Here is a 15,123-nt window from a genome sequence, read left to right as displayed (position 1 = left end):
GATGACCAGCCCAGTGAAGACAGTAATAATAATAAATATAAATGCAGACCTCTAGGTGTTTGATTTTCTTTGAGTAAAACAACTGATAGGCTTTCTTTTATCTGTCCGATTGTATTAACATTTCTGCCTTGGCATGAACACTGTCTGTAATATACTGCAGTGTTGCATGTCTAATTTCAGGAAAACGAACACAGCCCTCTGAAATTCCAATTTTACTAAGCCGAACTCTATCCCGAAAGGTGCGAAATGCATAGAAAGCAAAACTGTGTGACAGTGTCTATCCCAAAACTAAATTCCGTCACAGTAACTCAATTTTAACATACACAGCATTTTGTAGATTTGAGCCTATTTTTTAATTATTATTTTACAAAGAAGCAATAAAGCTGTGAGACTCCGTTGGAGGACTTTTTCTTTACATGAGGATGCCAGTGTTTTACAGCATTTTCTTTTTAAAATTCTTTTTGTTTGTTTGTTTGCCTGATTGTCTTCTAAAGGGAGACAAAAAGAAAAGGCCTGGGGTTGAGTGGGTGTGGAGGGAGGCAGTATCTGTGAGGGGGTTCAGGGAGCCAAGATGAGAATATATACATTTTCAATAAAAATAAATGTTTCTAATAAAACAAAATAATTTTATTGAAAATTACTTCCAATAAAAATAATTTATTTTTTTTTAAAAAACAATCAACTCGGTAATATAGCAGAGTGTGAGACCAGGTATGATCATTTGGACCCACACATATTCAATATTTTCCATGAAAACAAATGTGGACTCAGAAGTCTAAGATGTCATTACTGAAAATTGTACATCAATCTTGCTGTACAATCTGTGAGGCTGACTTCATCTCACATTATGTGAGAGCTTTGTTGCTGTGTGTGGTTAATGTTAAGCCATGCACTAAAACACATTACAACTTTACAGTGACATTTTAAATGGATGGCTGACAGCCTTTGACAATATTTAGTGCTTTACAGTAATACATTAACGCTAACTTTAGAAACTATAGCATAATGAAATTTTATAGCCAATTAAGCTTGTGAGTCACTGTCAGCTTTCTAAACCCTAGATGAAGGAGAGCATCAGATACAGGGAAGAACCAACTCTAGCAGCTATAAAATCCCAGACATTACCATGAGAGCCACACGTTCACAGAGGAAAAGAATGTGCAGCGTTCAAACAGCCAGAGAAGAAATAAGCTATTTATTTTTCCAGATTTTGGGATGTGTTTCAGTTTTGTACCACATTCTTCTGCTGACTATAGGAGAATGCTTTATAGTGTCTGCCTGTTCACAAGAGGCTACCTGTTAGTGGGTAGCCTTCTCAATTTTTACTTTAAGGGGTAGAGCAGGTCCAGTGTTCAACTGTAATCCTGGGACTCTGGAGGCTAAGGCAGGAGAATCATGAGTTCAAAACCAGCCTGGACTATGTAGGAGACCCTATTTTGAACTCACTGCTGCCAGAATATTTTTCTTCTTCTGACTCTGCTTCTACAGCCCTGGGTTTACTGTTATGTCACCGGTGACTGCTGGGGATCCAGTTTTAACTCCCCGGCTCACACAGAAAGCTCTTTACTGACCATTCCATCTCCTCAGACCCTGCTTATTTCATGAGACACTGTGTTTCTCATCCTTCCCTTGGACTTGTAACCCTCCTGCTTTAGTCTTCGACATAGTGGGATTATGGTTATGTACTACAAATGCTAACCAATTAAAACATAAACATATCCATGTAAGTCAACAGAAGGAAAAAACAAAAACAAATACATTGAAACATTTACAGAGGGGGAATAAGAAGGAAGGAGGAAGAAAAGGATGATGTGCTGTAGAGAAAAGTGCTGTGCTTTGTATGGAAGATACATTCCTACTGAAAACACTCCCTCTGCTGTTTGTGTGTCTGGGCCTTCAACCTTCCCCTTATGCCTACCACCCCTGTTTCTATTTGCCCTACTCCTCTTGTACTTTCTGATCCCACCCTGTAAAGAGGAAATTATTCACCTCCTCACGTTTTCTTACAAACAGATCATTCATGCCTTTCTGGCTTTTACTTGAAATCAGCTCTAAGCCTCCCTTGATGTCTAAAAACATGAGAGAAGGCCTAAAATTAATAGAAAAGGGAGTTCTACAGTGAATAATCTTTATCTACACATTTTACAAAAGAAAATGGAGTCAACCATAAACCAAAGGCATTTAAAATTTGTCTACAGAAAGCATGCATGGTATATTTCTGTCAGCTTTATTTCTGAAACAATGAAGTGTAACAATTGTCCATGCAGGTTTTGCCTTGTGTTGGATATTACAAGAAATCTAGATGTTTCTTTTTCAAGAATGTAAATTACAGAATACTACCATGTTTTCTTGAACAGACTTCTTGACAGTCTGTGACTATTAACATCCACTGAAGGTCTGGAATGGTACTATGTTGCAGTAAATATTAAAAAAGGTTCTGTTGCTACCAGTCCCTCAGGGTCTTACTCCTCGGGAGCTCTTACTCCAGGAACTGCTCCCGTGTGGAGACAAGTGCCTGATCTCTTTCTCTATCACATGCAGTCCCCTAGGAGGCTTAGTCACCAAGCCTTATACACACATAACTCATTTCTCTGCACGCTCCATCTGCCTCTCAGCCGTTGCTTTCCCATACTGTCCTCCACAGCCTGGTAAAATCATGACTCAACAATAACTTATTAAACAGATTCATATATTAATTTCTCATCCCACAATCCATTACACAATAAGCTTACAACCAGTTGACAAAGTTGTAAACTGCCCCCCCATAAGATAAATTGATATATAGCAATCTATCCTAGAAAGTATACCTATCTACCCCTGGCTACTCAGAGCCATGCAGACCAAGATGGGTCATCCAAGTCTTCCATGTTGAAATCTCCTGCTTCTCTCCCTCCTCTTCTCCTTCCTTAGACATTTTTCCCACCTACCTTTCCTTCTCATCCAATAATAAGCTTCGTCTTATCCTGGACCTGCCTTGTTGCATAATGACATCATCCTACAGTACTCCACGTAAGACTGAGTGGTGACTGCATGGCCCTGAATTCTTCATCTGATGTGCAAAGGGGAGGAGGAGTTGATTACATATCATTCACTTTCATGAAATAATTCTCTTGATACTGCAGCACCAGAAATATCTCTGTGTCAACTTCTATTCCTAATTTTAAGATTAGTTAGGGAGTAGTGGCTCCCGAGAGACAAGTTTCCAGACCAGCCTGACAATGTCCCTGTTTCCTGGGCAACTTTTGAAATAACAGATTCTTATTGTCTCTATCTGAGGAGATTTGAGTCCAGCAAAACTAGGGTTCCCCTGAGAGTGTGTACCTGTAGAGTTTGGGGGAAGCAGCTTCATGCCTACTGAACTTCATGTTGATTTATCAAGATTAGTGAATCAAAATATAGGAAACATTCAAGCACCATCCATAAGTCAGTCTTAGACACAGCTTTTTCCTTTCCAGTTTTCTGTCACTGTCTTTCCTGTCCATTGTTTCTTCATGACATACTATGAATTTTTCCAAGAATGGTCATGTTTAATTTTCAATTCAGAGCTTACAAGAGTAGAGGTAACCAGATAAGAGGCTAAGAAGAAAGGACCAAGATTTTAGCTGCCTTTCCTTAATATTCATTTATGAGTTATGTGCTTTGAGGTTAAAATTGTGGGAGATCCATTTGAGGCAATACCTGAAAGGCTTGCATCAGAGGAACATGACACAAAGTATGGGCTTAGTGGTATTGTCCTGGCATTCAAGTCATAAAGGGGACACAGAGAAGTGCAGGGGAGTTTCTGCATGAATGTGACTCAGATCAAGCCTTGGGAATACCCCTTGTGAGTGCTGGCTGTGTTCCCATCTTTATTCTCCTAAATCTGCACTATCCTTAGAAGGAGATTTTAGGAAAGTACCTCTTTTAGATCTAACATGAGATCTGGCTTTTAGACTGAGTCTGACTTGGCATCATGTTATTTGTAGAGACAAAGCAATTGCAAGTGTAAGTGTGGCAACAAAATGACAATAATAAAAAAGCTGTACAATTCTTAATTTCCAAGACATTATTTTTTTCCAAATGATTTTAACTGATTATTAATTTGATATAGTAGTTTGGATTATGTAACCTATGTTTTTAATTCTACTATGTCTAGATGCAAGTATTCACAGGATCGATTATGTGTAAATTCCAAGGTTGGGACAAAGAATTTTCAGTTTTAGAGCATGGGCACTGGAGATATTAAAAATTTTTAAAAAGGTCCACATAGAAATGGAGGTGCAGAATTTATCATTGTGACATACTTTGGGGTCCAGAACATCAGCCAATAGAATCTAAAGGAACAGAGTGCTAGAGATGACTGAAAACAGAGGTGAAATATCAAGGGACCAAATAAAAAAACATTGAATAAAAATGTTAACTGACTTTATTACAGGACAAAGACTCCAATAGTAACCATTTCAAAATAACCCAATGAATTTGGAAGATGTGTGTGTGTGTGTATGTGTGTGTGTATCAACGTTAAGAAAATAAATATTTATTGTATTTAAAGATTATTCATTACTCATTACTGGGATCCATTAGAAAGTATGAAATATATTGTTTTTGTATCTAATGAATAAAGTTTGGAGAGGTTGTGGTGATAGGTGATGTTTATTAACTTGTTATAATTCTTTCATGTTTTTTGTTTGTTTGTTTGTTTTTTCCTTTTCCTCATATTCTAAGCACTAGACATTTGGAACTTTTTTTCCTTCCATATAAGAGAACATTAAGTTTTCAGTCTGAGACTTAGGGAAGTTTATCTCTGTGACTGTCATTTCAAAAATCTCAGTTTCCTTACCTTCAAAATTATACAGCTAGTTTGCAGCTCATGTCTAACCTATTTTTACTTTCAAACTCCATGCTTCTATTGCCCTTTAAATGATAAACATCAACCTACATACTGCCAAGTTATCAGCCCTAACAATGCCTAAACATGGGTACAATTATTCCTACTAACATTCATTTTGAGAGACCTACATCTTTTTAATAGAAAGTTAAAAGAGAAAATTGAGTTCAAAGAGAAAATAAATTGAATGATCCTTTTAAAAATATTCAGAGTCACTTAAGCGAACTTTATCATTTAATACTTATAAAATTTCTTCTAAATACGGCAGGCACAAAACAAGAATTAATATGAGATAGAAAGAGACCCCACATTATCTCTCTCAGACAGTGTTTCTTTGGAAAGAAAAGTAGATGAAAAAAATTATGTTTTTCACATTTAAAAATGATCATAGCATTTACCAAAATGTTGCATAGTTACAAAAAAGTAGAATAAAATATGATCTGAGAAGGAAAGAATGGGAATAATGGTCATATATTATTTCTTTATTACTTTTTATATTTCATGCTACATCCTTTTCTTTCTCTCTTTGTACTCAAGTATAAAAGCTCACTTTGTAAGGACAGGACTATCATAATGAAAAAAGTAGTTATGTCTTCTTAAGTGTAAAGGATAGAGATCACCATGTTGATCTATTTGAAATCCAACATTTTCCATTGCGAGTTTTCCTTCTTCTTCGCAGGGCTGGAGCGAATTGCCCGGGATTCATCTTACGAACAAGAAGGAAAGGTTCAATTTGTAATTGATGCAGTGTATTCCATGGCTTATGCACTGCACAACATGCACAAAGAACTCTGCCCTGGGTACATAGGCCTTTGCCCAAGAATGGTCACCATCGATGGGAAAGAGCTACTGGGTTACATCAGGGCCGTGAATTTTAATGGTAAGTCACAACTTTATTTTTATTTCAACATTAATTGACAGGGAGTTTCACACTCCAGTCTATAGAAGATGTTTGGATGAAATAGAAATCCAAAGATGGGAAGAAGTACATTCTGCTCAGAAGTGTGAAATTTTCCACCTGCTTTTCAATTACAAACATATTTTTGTACTGCCCTTAATCTGTTCCTTAAACAAAAGTTAAAAATAATTCTCAATCAATCAAAATATGTTACTTAAATATCATTATTTCAGAAATCATATCGAAGACTCACTCAGAAGCCCTGTCAATTGTGGGACTGTGGCGGTTGAAGGGATACCCTGATTCGCGGTTGAGATAAGTTGAAGCTCTGGGGTCCCTAAGAGCCAGTAGGCAGCTTTCTGGTCTTCTGCATGATCAGACCTGTATCATGCCCCTCACAGTCCCCTGTAGAATGGTTTGAGTTGCATAGGTCATGCCCCAAGTTCCTCCTCTACAGGTGAGGAAGTGAAGTATGCTCAGGACAGAAAAGTCATTCCCCAAGACCCTCTTCTGCAGGTGAGGACATGGCCACACATCACTTAGACTCAAGATAGAAACAGGAACACCACCCACAAATATGTGTATGAGGTATTCCCAAGTTCATAGGCCAAGCCAATAGGAAGTGGCTATTGTCAGACTCTGAACCATCCCCATACTGTATGTATGTAAGAAGCCTGCCAAGAATTAAAGGTGTGCAGGAATTATTCCATCATCTAAAAGCTTCTGTCATAAGAGATCTGCTCTCCTGAAATCCCTTGATGGCTCACCAGCCTTGGAAATAGAGGAGGAGCAGTACCAGCAGAGGAAGCATCAGAACCAGTTCCCCCATCCCTGCCTGAGCTTTCTCCTATTCGCCTGAATCCCTGAACCTGAGCACCTAGCTGGACCAGAGATCTCCCTGTGAGGCCTCTGGAATGCAGGCCCACAGTCAATAAAGCAGATTCATCTAAAAGTGTTTTGCTCATGGCACTATTAGTGTAGAGATTATAATAATTTGTTTTTAAACTAATATTAAGCTTTTAAAACACTAAGCAAATGAGGAAATGGATGAAGTTACTTTATTAATCCAAGACTGTTGTATCTTTATATCTGCTTTTTCTTGTATTTTCTTCAAAGATTTAGTCACACCATGGTACACTGTAGATGGTATTTTCTTACTATAGACTCAGAAGTGTTGCTTTTGCGACTGCTATAAGAACCCAACACAGAATCCTTTGGATTCATGGTCTTTGCTTGTGAATAACTGAACTGCTTGTTTGAAGTGATGGAGTTATTGAATGAGCTGTCCCTTTGTAAAAGAGGTAATGGCTAGTGCCCATGACTTAGACCATCGTTTTCAAATAACATGATAGAATTGCTCTGGGATGTCCAGTTCTTTCGGCTTGGCTGTAATCCACACAATGGACATGCCTTCGGGCAATGCGCAGTGCCATACTGTCTATCATCACAACACACTCTGGTGACCTCAGCTGCCAGCCTGTGTCAAACAGCACAAAGTCATCTTCCAATTAGAATTCAAGTGGAAACACTGTCTCTTGCTTTGTGCAGGCAATGTAAAGAATAATTCAGTCTGTATTCAGTACAGGACACGATCTTCTTTAGCACAAATTTCCAGACTCATTTCTATAGCATTAATTCTTTTGTTAATATGAACACTAAGTGGAGTTTGAAAATAATTTTCACGCAGCTATAAAATTGAACAAAAGAAGATTGTTACAATGTAAGTTATTTACTCTAATGTGCAGTTAGGGAACATTGCATTTCTCCAGCTGTGTTAGGAAGTGGGGAGACTAATGCAAACTAGCAGGTTCTTCTCAATAATTGAAGCTCACCTTTGAAAAGAAGATACTTTGGAGAAACACTCAATGAATGCAATTTAAAGGTGAATTACTAATACTTTTAATCTTAACCATGCATCAAGAGCTAACCCTTCCTGATGACTTCAATTATTATATTAACCTCCAATGTAATGATGCAATTATGGACCATTAGAGAGTGTCTTAATGTCTAATGGCTGTTGAGACAATTTGCCTCTGGACTCCAATGATCCCTCAGTTCCCCAGTCCCTTTTTTATAGGTTAACTCATTTCTATATATTATGTGTGTTCAGCCTTTTAATAGACACTAACAATATCTTACAAGTAAAATAGACAAAGCAGTTGGAGGATTGGGAGCTTATGAGAAAATATATTAACCCAGTAAGCACAAGAATCTATAATGATATGATGTGCAATGTGTGCTGAAAGAAAAGAAAGTCATATTATAAATAAAGTGAATATGGGGGAGATTTCATCGAGAGCAAAGAGAAGCTTGAAACAAGGATGAAGCAGGGGCATCTTCGTATAGACCAGGTGTGGTCTTGTAGGCAGTCCTAAGCCTTGCTCATTAGGATTGAAGGGAAGCATACTGACTCGGTATTGAACTGTGTCAAATATAACAGTATATAAGCTCACAAGTTTGGTTTCAGAAAATACAAGAATACTAGTTTATAGAATTGAAAGAAATTTCTCCATGGTCTATGAAGGTGTATTTTGTGAGGGTTTAGATTTGTTTGTTAGTGATACACTGTTAGAGTCCTGAATATGAGTGAGTTTAAGTAAAGCTTAAGTAATTTTTAAAATATTTTCTGGCTCCCCCTTTTAGAATCTCACTATTGAGCTACCTATTAATCTTAATTTATTATTAATACCTTGGCAATTTTTGAGTTTTAAAAAACCCATACAAGACTATTCCTATAGAAGTATACTATCAGAGTATTAATAAGGAAGAAAACACTGATTTAAAAACTAAAATAAAGGGTTATTATGCATTTCAACAGAATTAAAACCTAACAGAGACCTGCAATAAAACCTGTATGATGGAAAAGAATTTTAAATAATCTCAAAAGAGAATACTCTGGGAAATTATTTTTAAAAGGAGGCTTTGCATGGGCCTCTGGTAGCCAAAAGAGCAATGACATGATATTAACAGAATTTGCAGTCATATTAGAACCTTTTCTTTGACCAATTTGCACCCAATAGAATCAAGGCCAAGACAATCTGCCAGTTGTTTCCTGAGAGAGGTTTTCAGGAATAATGGGACAAGCCTCCTTTGCCCTCTACTGATAAGAGGTGAAGAAACTTTGCATATACTGTCTTTACAACTATGCTCTCCAAACATCCTATTCACAAATAAAACGTTTTGGTCATTTAATATAAAAATTTCTGGGTTAAAGGGTTTAGGATAATCAAAGCCCTTTTTACTTACTCTAACTGTCCTTAGATGCTCCTTTAGGGGTCAGTGGCTAAATGGCACTCAATTTCTTCTCCCCACAGACTCAGACTCACTACATTTTATGGCTCTTACAAGTTGATGTTTTACATAGACGTTTGGAACTCGAATTCTTTTTTGGAACTCCAGCAATCTGGAGTTTTGTATTACTAATGGAATCTCGGTGAAAGGGTCATGTTGGCCACAGACAGTACTCTTGATTGACATTCAAAGACTGGTTATGTGATAAGTGTGATTGGTCACACCAAGTATTCTTCAGGGCCACTTTTACATTCCTGAGAGCCCAGTTGTGATAATTTTAAAACAGAGTTGTCTGCATTGCATGGTAGAAAATATGGTTCAGGAACATTCTAGCAATGCTCTCAAAGATTTTTTTTTTAAAAGAGCGCTTTACAGAGGAACTGCTAATTTTGCACAGTTTCATTCCCAGGATCATTGAAATGCAAAATATCCTTTCAAGTAATTAAAAAGCGATATCTTCAAATTGACCCATTGGATCAAAGTATTTAGTAATAATCACTTGAACACTGAATTTGGCTGCATCAAAGAAAATTACTTCTTTGTAATAACTTTACCAAACTGTTTCTTATTTACATCAATGTGGAAAATACTGTTCTGTTTTGTGTATTGGACTTTTAAAGTTTGAATTAGTGAAGTCATGCAGTTGGTTTGGAGAAAGAATCTCCTGCTTTATAAGACAAGGTGACAAAGTAGCTCAGGAAAAAGAGTGCTGGGATCATGTATGGTCTGAGCAAGTTCCTTTGCATATACCTTATAACCAGTTGTATAGATAGCATGGCATGCTCGTGAGACTCCCAATAATGGGAGTGAGTGCATCTCTGACTGTGTAGGAACCCCTTCCTCCTCCTGGGTTGCCATGTCCAGCCCTGACATGAAGGTTTGTACCCAGTCCTGTTGTATTTGTTAGTAAATGGAAGTTCTTGGGGAGCCTGTTTATCTGTTTTTTGTGGTTTATTGATCATTTTAAGTGAAACATTTGGTCATTTTAAGGAGCTGATCTAGGAGAGGGGGAACTGTGAGAAACAGAGGGAATGGAAAAATGGTCAGGATTTTAATGTATGAGAAAAGAATAAAAGATTTAAAAAAATTCCAGCTGAGATGATAATCAAGTACTGCTACTTAAGCAGCAGTTCAGTAAGATACACACTTACTTAGTTTAAAAGTTTGTATATTTTTATAGTGTGTTTTAAGACTGAGAATGTAAAGAACATGCTCGAATTTAGGATGACAAACTGTTTGAATTTCAGACATGAATTATCCTATTACAAATAGCTATTTAAAGATGAAATATGTAATCAAAGTACTAAACGAAGAATTCCCACTTGACAACAAAAGCATAAGCTACAATAGTAGTTTTATTGATTTTAGTCAGACTGATTTCCCCCATAGCTGGAACATTCCTGGATCTGTATTGTAAGCACGTTCTGAATCCTGGCATCCTCAGAGCTCTCCGTGTTTCCACACGTCTTGCCACTTTTCCTCTCTACCTGGCAACGACTTGCCTTTTAGGTTACTTTCATTGCAGGTATTTGAGCAAAACGTTCTTTTTATAAATTTTTAAAACTTGAAGATCTATCAAAAGAAAAACATAAAGGCAGAAGAGTTCAGATTTTATTTCGTTTTGGAATTTAAGCAACCGTGTCTATTTCTTACTCCAAAACCGATAAAATATTAATACTCTACATCTTGTATAGAATCAAAGATTTTCCAGAACAAAAGAACCGTACTTAGCATAAAAAGCATTGCACAGGATTTCACAGATACCTCTTCTTTCCTTTACTTTTCCTGGAGGCCGGGTTAGGGGAAAGTCAAGCATAATAGAGTGTATTAATTGGATTACTTGGTCGTTAGGTAACAAAAAATAATGCTAAACTAAGGTAATACAAAGAACTTAAGAAAACTGAAAACTCAAAGTAGATTTTGAAGTAGTTAAGAAAAGAGGTAGTTCAATAAAACATAAAAACCAGCTCTCTGGTTGTGTGTGTTCGTGTTTCTCTCTCTCTCTCTCTGTGTGTGTGTGTGTGTACAAGCATACAATACACACACATATAAATTTATATAATATATGCTTATTTAGCTTATTTGGTTATAAAGCCTGAATTCCAACTTTGAGACACTTCAATCTTAACAATCTCAAATAAGACAGCAAATGCTTTTACAGAGCAAGTAGAACATGCTTGACCTTCAGATGCTTCTAGGGTCTGAGTGTAGAAAGAGGTAATAATTTGGTCTCTGATTCTTGTTACTTCATTGGGTGTCAAGCATTTGTTAGGTGGAGGGAGACACAGGAGTAGGCCAACATCTGTGCGAATCAACACAGGCATCAACTTTGCTGAATTCTCTAACAGGTGTGGTGTGCCCCTCAGCTAAACAAGGAAGTAGCAATTACATCATTACCACATTCCCTTTCTAGAAATATTTGCCAGCAGGAATTTAGCTGAAATTTACCATTTGTTTTTTAAAAAACCTATTGATTTTAAGATTTTAATTAAAAAATTCTACAATATAATTAGGAGACTCTGAACACTGTAGGGAAGCAAACTTGATTTGGATAAGAAATCTTCAACTGTTTAAAATTAGGTATAACTCAACATTAAGAAATTCTATGAAATTTTTAATAATGCTAATAGGTCAAATATGATTAATATTTTGTGATATTGTACAAAACCATCTGGTTAAAATGTAAACTATGTTGTTGTAATAAACACAATATTAACCATCTAGGAAGAGAATAGATTTGAATTATGATAAAATACATTTCTTACAACATCTTATCAGTATTTTTATAGTTATTATTATTAACTAGATGTTTTAGGTTTTAACACTGTTATTAGTATCTTGTAAGTTAAAAACAGTATAATAAAATATAAAACAAAATAACAAATATCATTATTAAAGAAGAAAATTATTATTTTTGTGTAATTAGACTGAAATAATTTGATCAGAAGACAATATAGATTAAATATTATATTTATTTTAGAAAAATAATAACATAATAAATTAATATGAAACATTAAGATACTTTATATATAAATATTGATTTATATAAAGTCAATCTCTGCTTTTTGGAAGATATATGAGAATATCTGGAAACAAACTAGACACAAAATATGACAGAACATACTTTTGATCTTAGAGTTTATTATCTCAGACATTTGTAAAATTAGATTATTTTTAAATTTCTGAGGTTGTAATATAATAGCATCATTTCTCCTTACCCGTCCTTCCCTCCAAAAGCCTTTCCAAACTTCGTCCCTTTTGATTCCTTTTCAAATTTTTGTTCTTTTTTTATTATTTGTTGTTACATTCATATTTTATGTACACACATATATATTGTTCAATATACAAATATAATATGAAGGTAACATTCACAGAAATGCAATGCATTTGAAAATATAGAAGGACATTTCTTGTCAATGAACACATGAGATTAGTATTAAAATTTTTTAATAATTTCAGATAAATGTACATTGGGATTGGCATAACTGCGAAAGAAAAGGCAATATTTTATGAAAGTTTAGATAAATAATATTACAGAATTTAATAGAATAAATATGCACTTTTAACACAGTTATTTTGAAGATATTCTTTCTGCATTTAACAGGGAAACAAATATTAAGCTATAGGTTTATAATGATTCACCTAATGTATAACTTGTAATAATATGTAGGTCGTGGTAAGTGGAACTTGATAGAAATAGTCAGGAAAACATAATTGTATAAAGAAAAAAATAGACATTTCTGTCTATCTCTAAGGAGAAATTTTATTCTTAGAGTGATATAGATTTAACATTTATTTGAGAAAGTATTATTACTATTATTATTATTACAAATTACAGCAAAAACATCATTCCTTTAAATGAAGAGCACCAGAAGCCAGAGATTTGATGTATATAGGAAGTCCAGAAGGAAGCAAAGGAAGAAATATATATTTTCTAGTACAGTGGTTCTCAACCTGTGAGTCACAGACCCTTTGGCATACTTCTATCTCAAAAATCTATATAAATTACAATTTATAACAATATAAAATTACAGTTATGAAGTAGCAACAACAATAATGGTAGGTGGTCACCATAAAATGAGGAACCATATTCAAGGGTCACAGCATTAAGGGTGTTGAAAGCCTTAGAACCTGCCCTGTAATTGGATTCTTTAAAAGAGCTTTCTCTAGATTTTTCTGACAGATCCACTATTGGAGTGACTTCTGTATTTTTCCATTTATAGTATTGATTAAGTTGATACTGCCTGCTATTTCAATTAACTTCTATGAGTAGAAAATGAAACACAGAAGTCAATATATTGACAGATTGAAATAAAATGGAATTCTCAAAATGATGATGTATGCTCTCTTTATGATTAAAGTTAGTTATCTATTAAACAGAGACAAAGCAAAGTCTAATATTTTCACATGCTATTCATCCTGAAAATACTATTCTTTTGGAAAACTACCCAATTTGAAATAAGATCAAGAAGTCATTAGTAATGTTATTAAAGTATGTTACATATTAAAGTATGTGGTGTGTGTCTGTGTGTATGCTTTCTTTTACAGTGTGTATGTGGGGTATGCATGTGTGTGTGCAAGTGTGTGTGTTTGCAGAGTTTAGCATGTATGTATGTGTGCACAAAGTGCACTTGTCCATGTGTCATATTTAGTGTGTAGGTGGTATGTGTTTGTATGTCTTTGATATGTTTAGTGTATATGTGGTATGTGTATGTGTGTATGCATATATGTATGTAGTGGTTAGTATGCATGTGATGTACATGTGCATTTCTGCATGTACAGGTGTACATGTGTATATATGTGTATACATGTATGTGTGTAAGTGTGTGAATTTTCATGCTATGCTTATATTGAGGTTTCTGGTTGATGTTAGATATTTTTCTCCATTTCTCTTTACCTTCTTTTTACAATAAAGATCTGTCATTAAGATTATATTGCACATATTCACCTAGAATGTCAGCCAGAAAGCCCAAGAACTACTTTTTTCTTCTGTGTTGGGTTCTCAGACACAGGCTGCTATGCTCAGAGTTCACATGAGAGTTAAGGTCTCATCAATAATTTCCAGATGCCAGGAAAGCAAGAGCATCCCTGGATCACACAGGGATGACATTAGTTGAAATACAAAACAAAGGGGAGGGAGAACCTGTCGAGATCATATCCAGAGGTTAGGCATGTGGTCACTCACCCGTCTCCACATTTTAACACAGAATTGCTCCTGTCTAAAGAAAATACAGGGACAAAGAGTGAAAGAGAGACTTAAGAAAAGGCTATCTAGAGACTGCACCACTTGGGGATTCACTACACATGCAGACACCAAACCCAGACACTATTGCTGGTGCAAAGAAGGGCTTGCTGGCAGGAGCCTGAAACAGCTGTCTCTTGAGAGACTCTGTCAGATCCTGACCAATACAGATGTGGATGCTCAGAACCAACCATCAGACTGATCACAGGGACCCCAATGTAGGAGTTAGGGGAAGGACTGGAGGAGCTGAAAGGGCTTTATCTGGAATCAATGGAGGGGGGATAGCTTGGTCCTGTGAAGGTTTGATGCCCCAGTGTGGAGGAATGCTAGGGAGGTGAGGTGGGAGTGGGTGGGTGGGGGAGCACCCTCATAGAAGCAGGGTAAGGGGGTGGGAAGGAGGCTCTGTGGAGAAGAAATTGGGAAAGAGGATAACATCTGAAATATAAATAAATAAAATATCCAATTAAAAAAAAGAGATCTGAACTAAAAGACCCTATACTTGCGAAGCAAATGCTTGGTAAGTACTGATGATCTCTCATCCCACCAAGAATTGGTGAAATGAACACTTTGTAGGTAATTCCTAGAAATAGGTATATGTTTTAAGAAATGTAAACATAAAATACAATAATACTGAATATATAAAGATAAATGAGCAGGGTTATCTGAAATTAAGTATTTTTTTCTTTCTAATTAAGGTAATGCAAACTGGCTACAGAGTATTAATATTGAAAATCAAAGCATGGAACAATTCAGTCATCACATTGTACCTGCTTCTATTTTCTGAGCAATGTTTTAAGCTGTAGATTTAAAATGTCTAGTTTCTTC

At 35.8% G+C, this 15,123-nt stretch overlaps 1 protein-coding gene across 1 annotated transcript in view; it reads left to right on the top strand.

Moving 5' to 3' along the window:
- Window positions 1-15,123, top strand: part of GRM8 (glutamate metabotropic receptor 8) — a gene marked incomplete at its 5' end in the record, with an annotated part of 794,384 nt that overhangs the window by 480,854 nt on the left and 298,407 nt on the right. Inside the window, one exon of the mRNA XM_080936530.1 lies at window positions 5,547-5,747. Coding sequence (XP_080792656.1) covers window positions 5,547-5,747 — 201 coding nt within the window. The remainder of the gene's footprint in view (window positions 1-5,546; window positions 5,748-15,123) is intronic.

The sequence above is a fragment of the Micromys minutus genome (genome assembly GCF_963924665.1).
Source record: "Micromys minutus genome assembly, chromosome: 23".
Lineage (NCBI taxonomy): Eukaryota > Metazoa > Chordata > Mammalia > Rodentia > Muridae > Micromys > Micromys minutus.
This window is presented reverse-complemented; position numbering and strand designations above follow the sequence as displayed.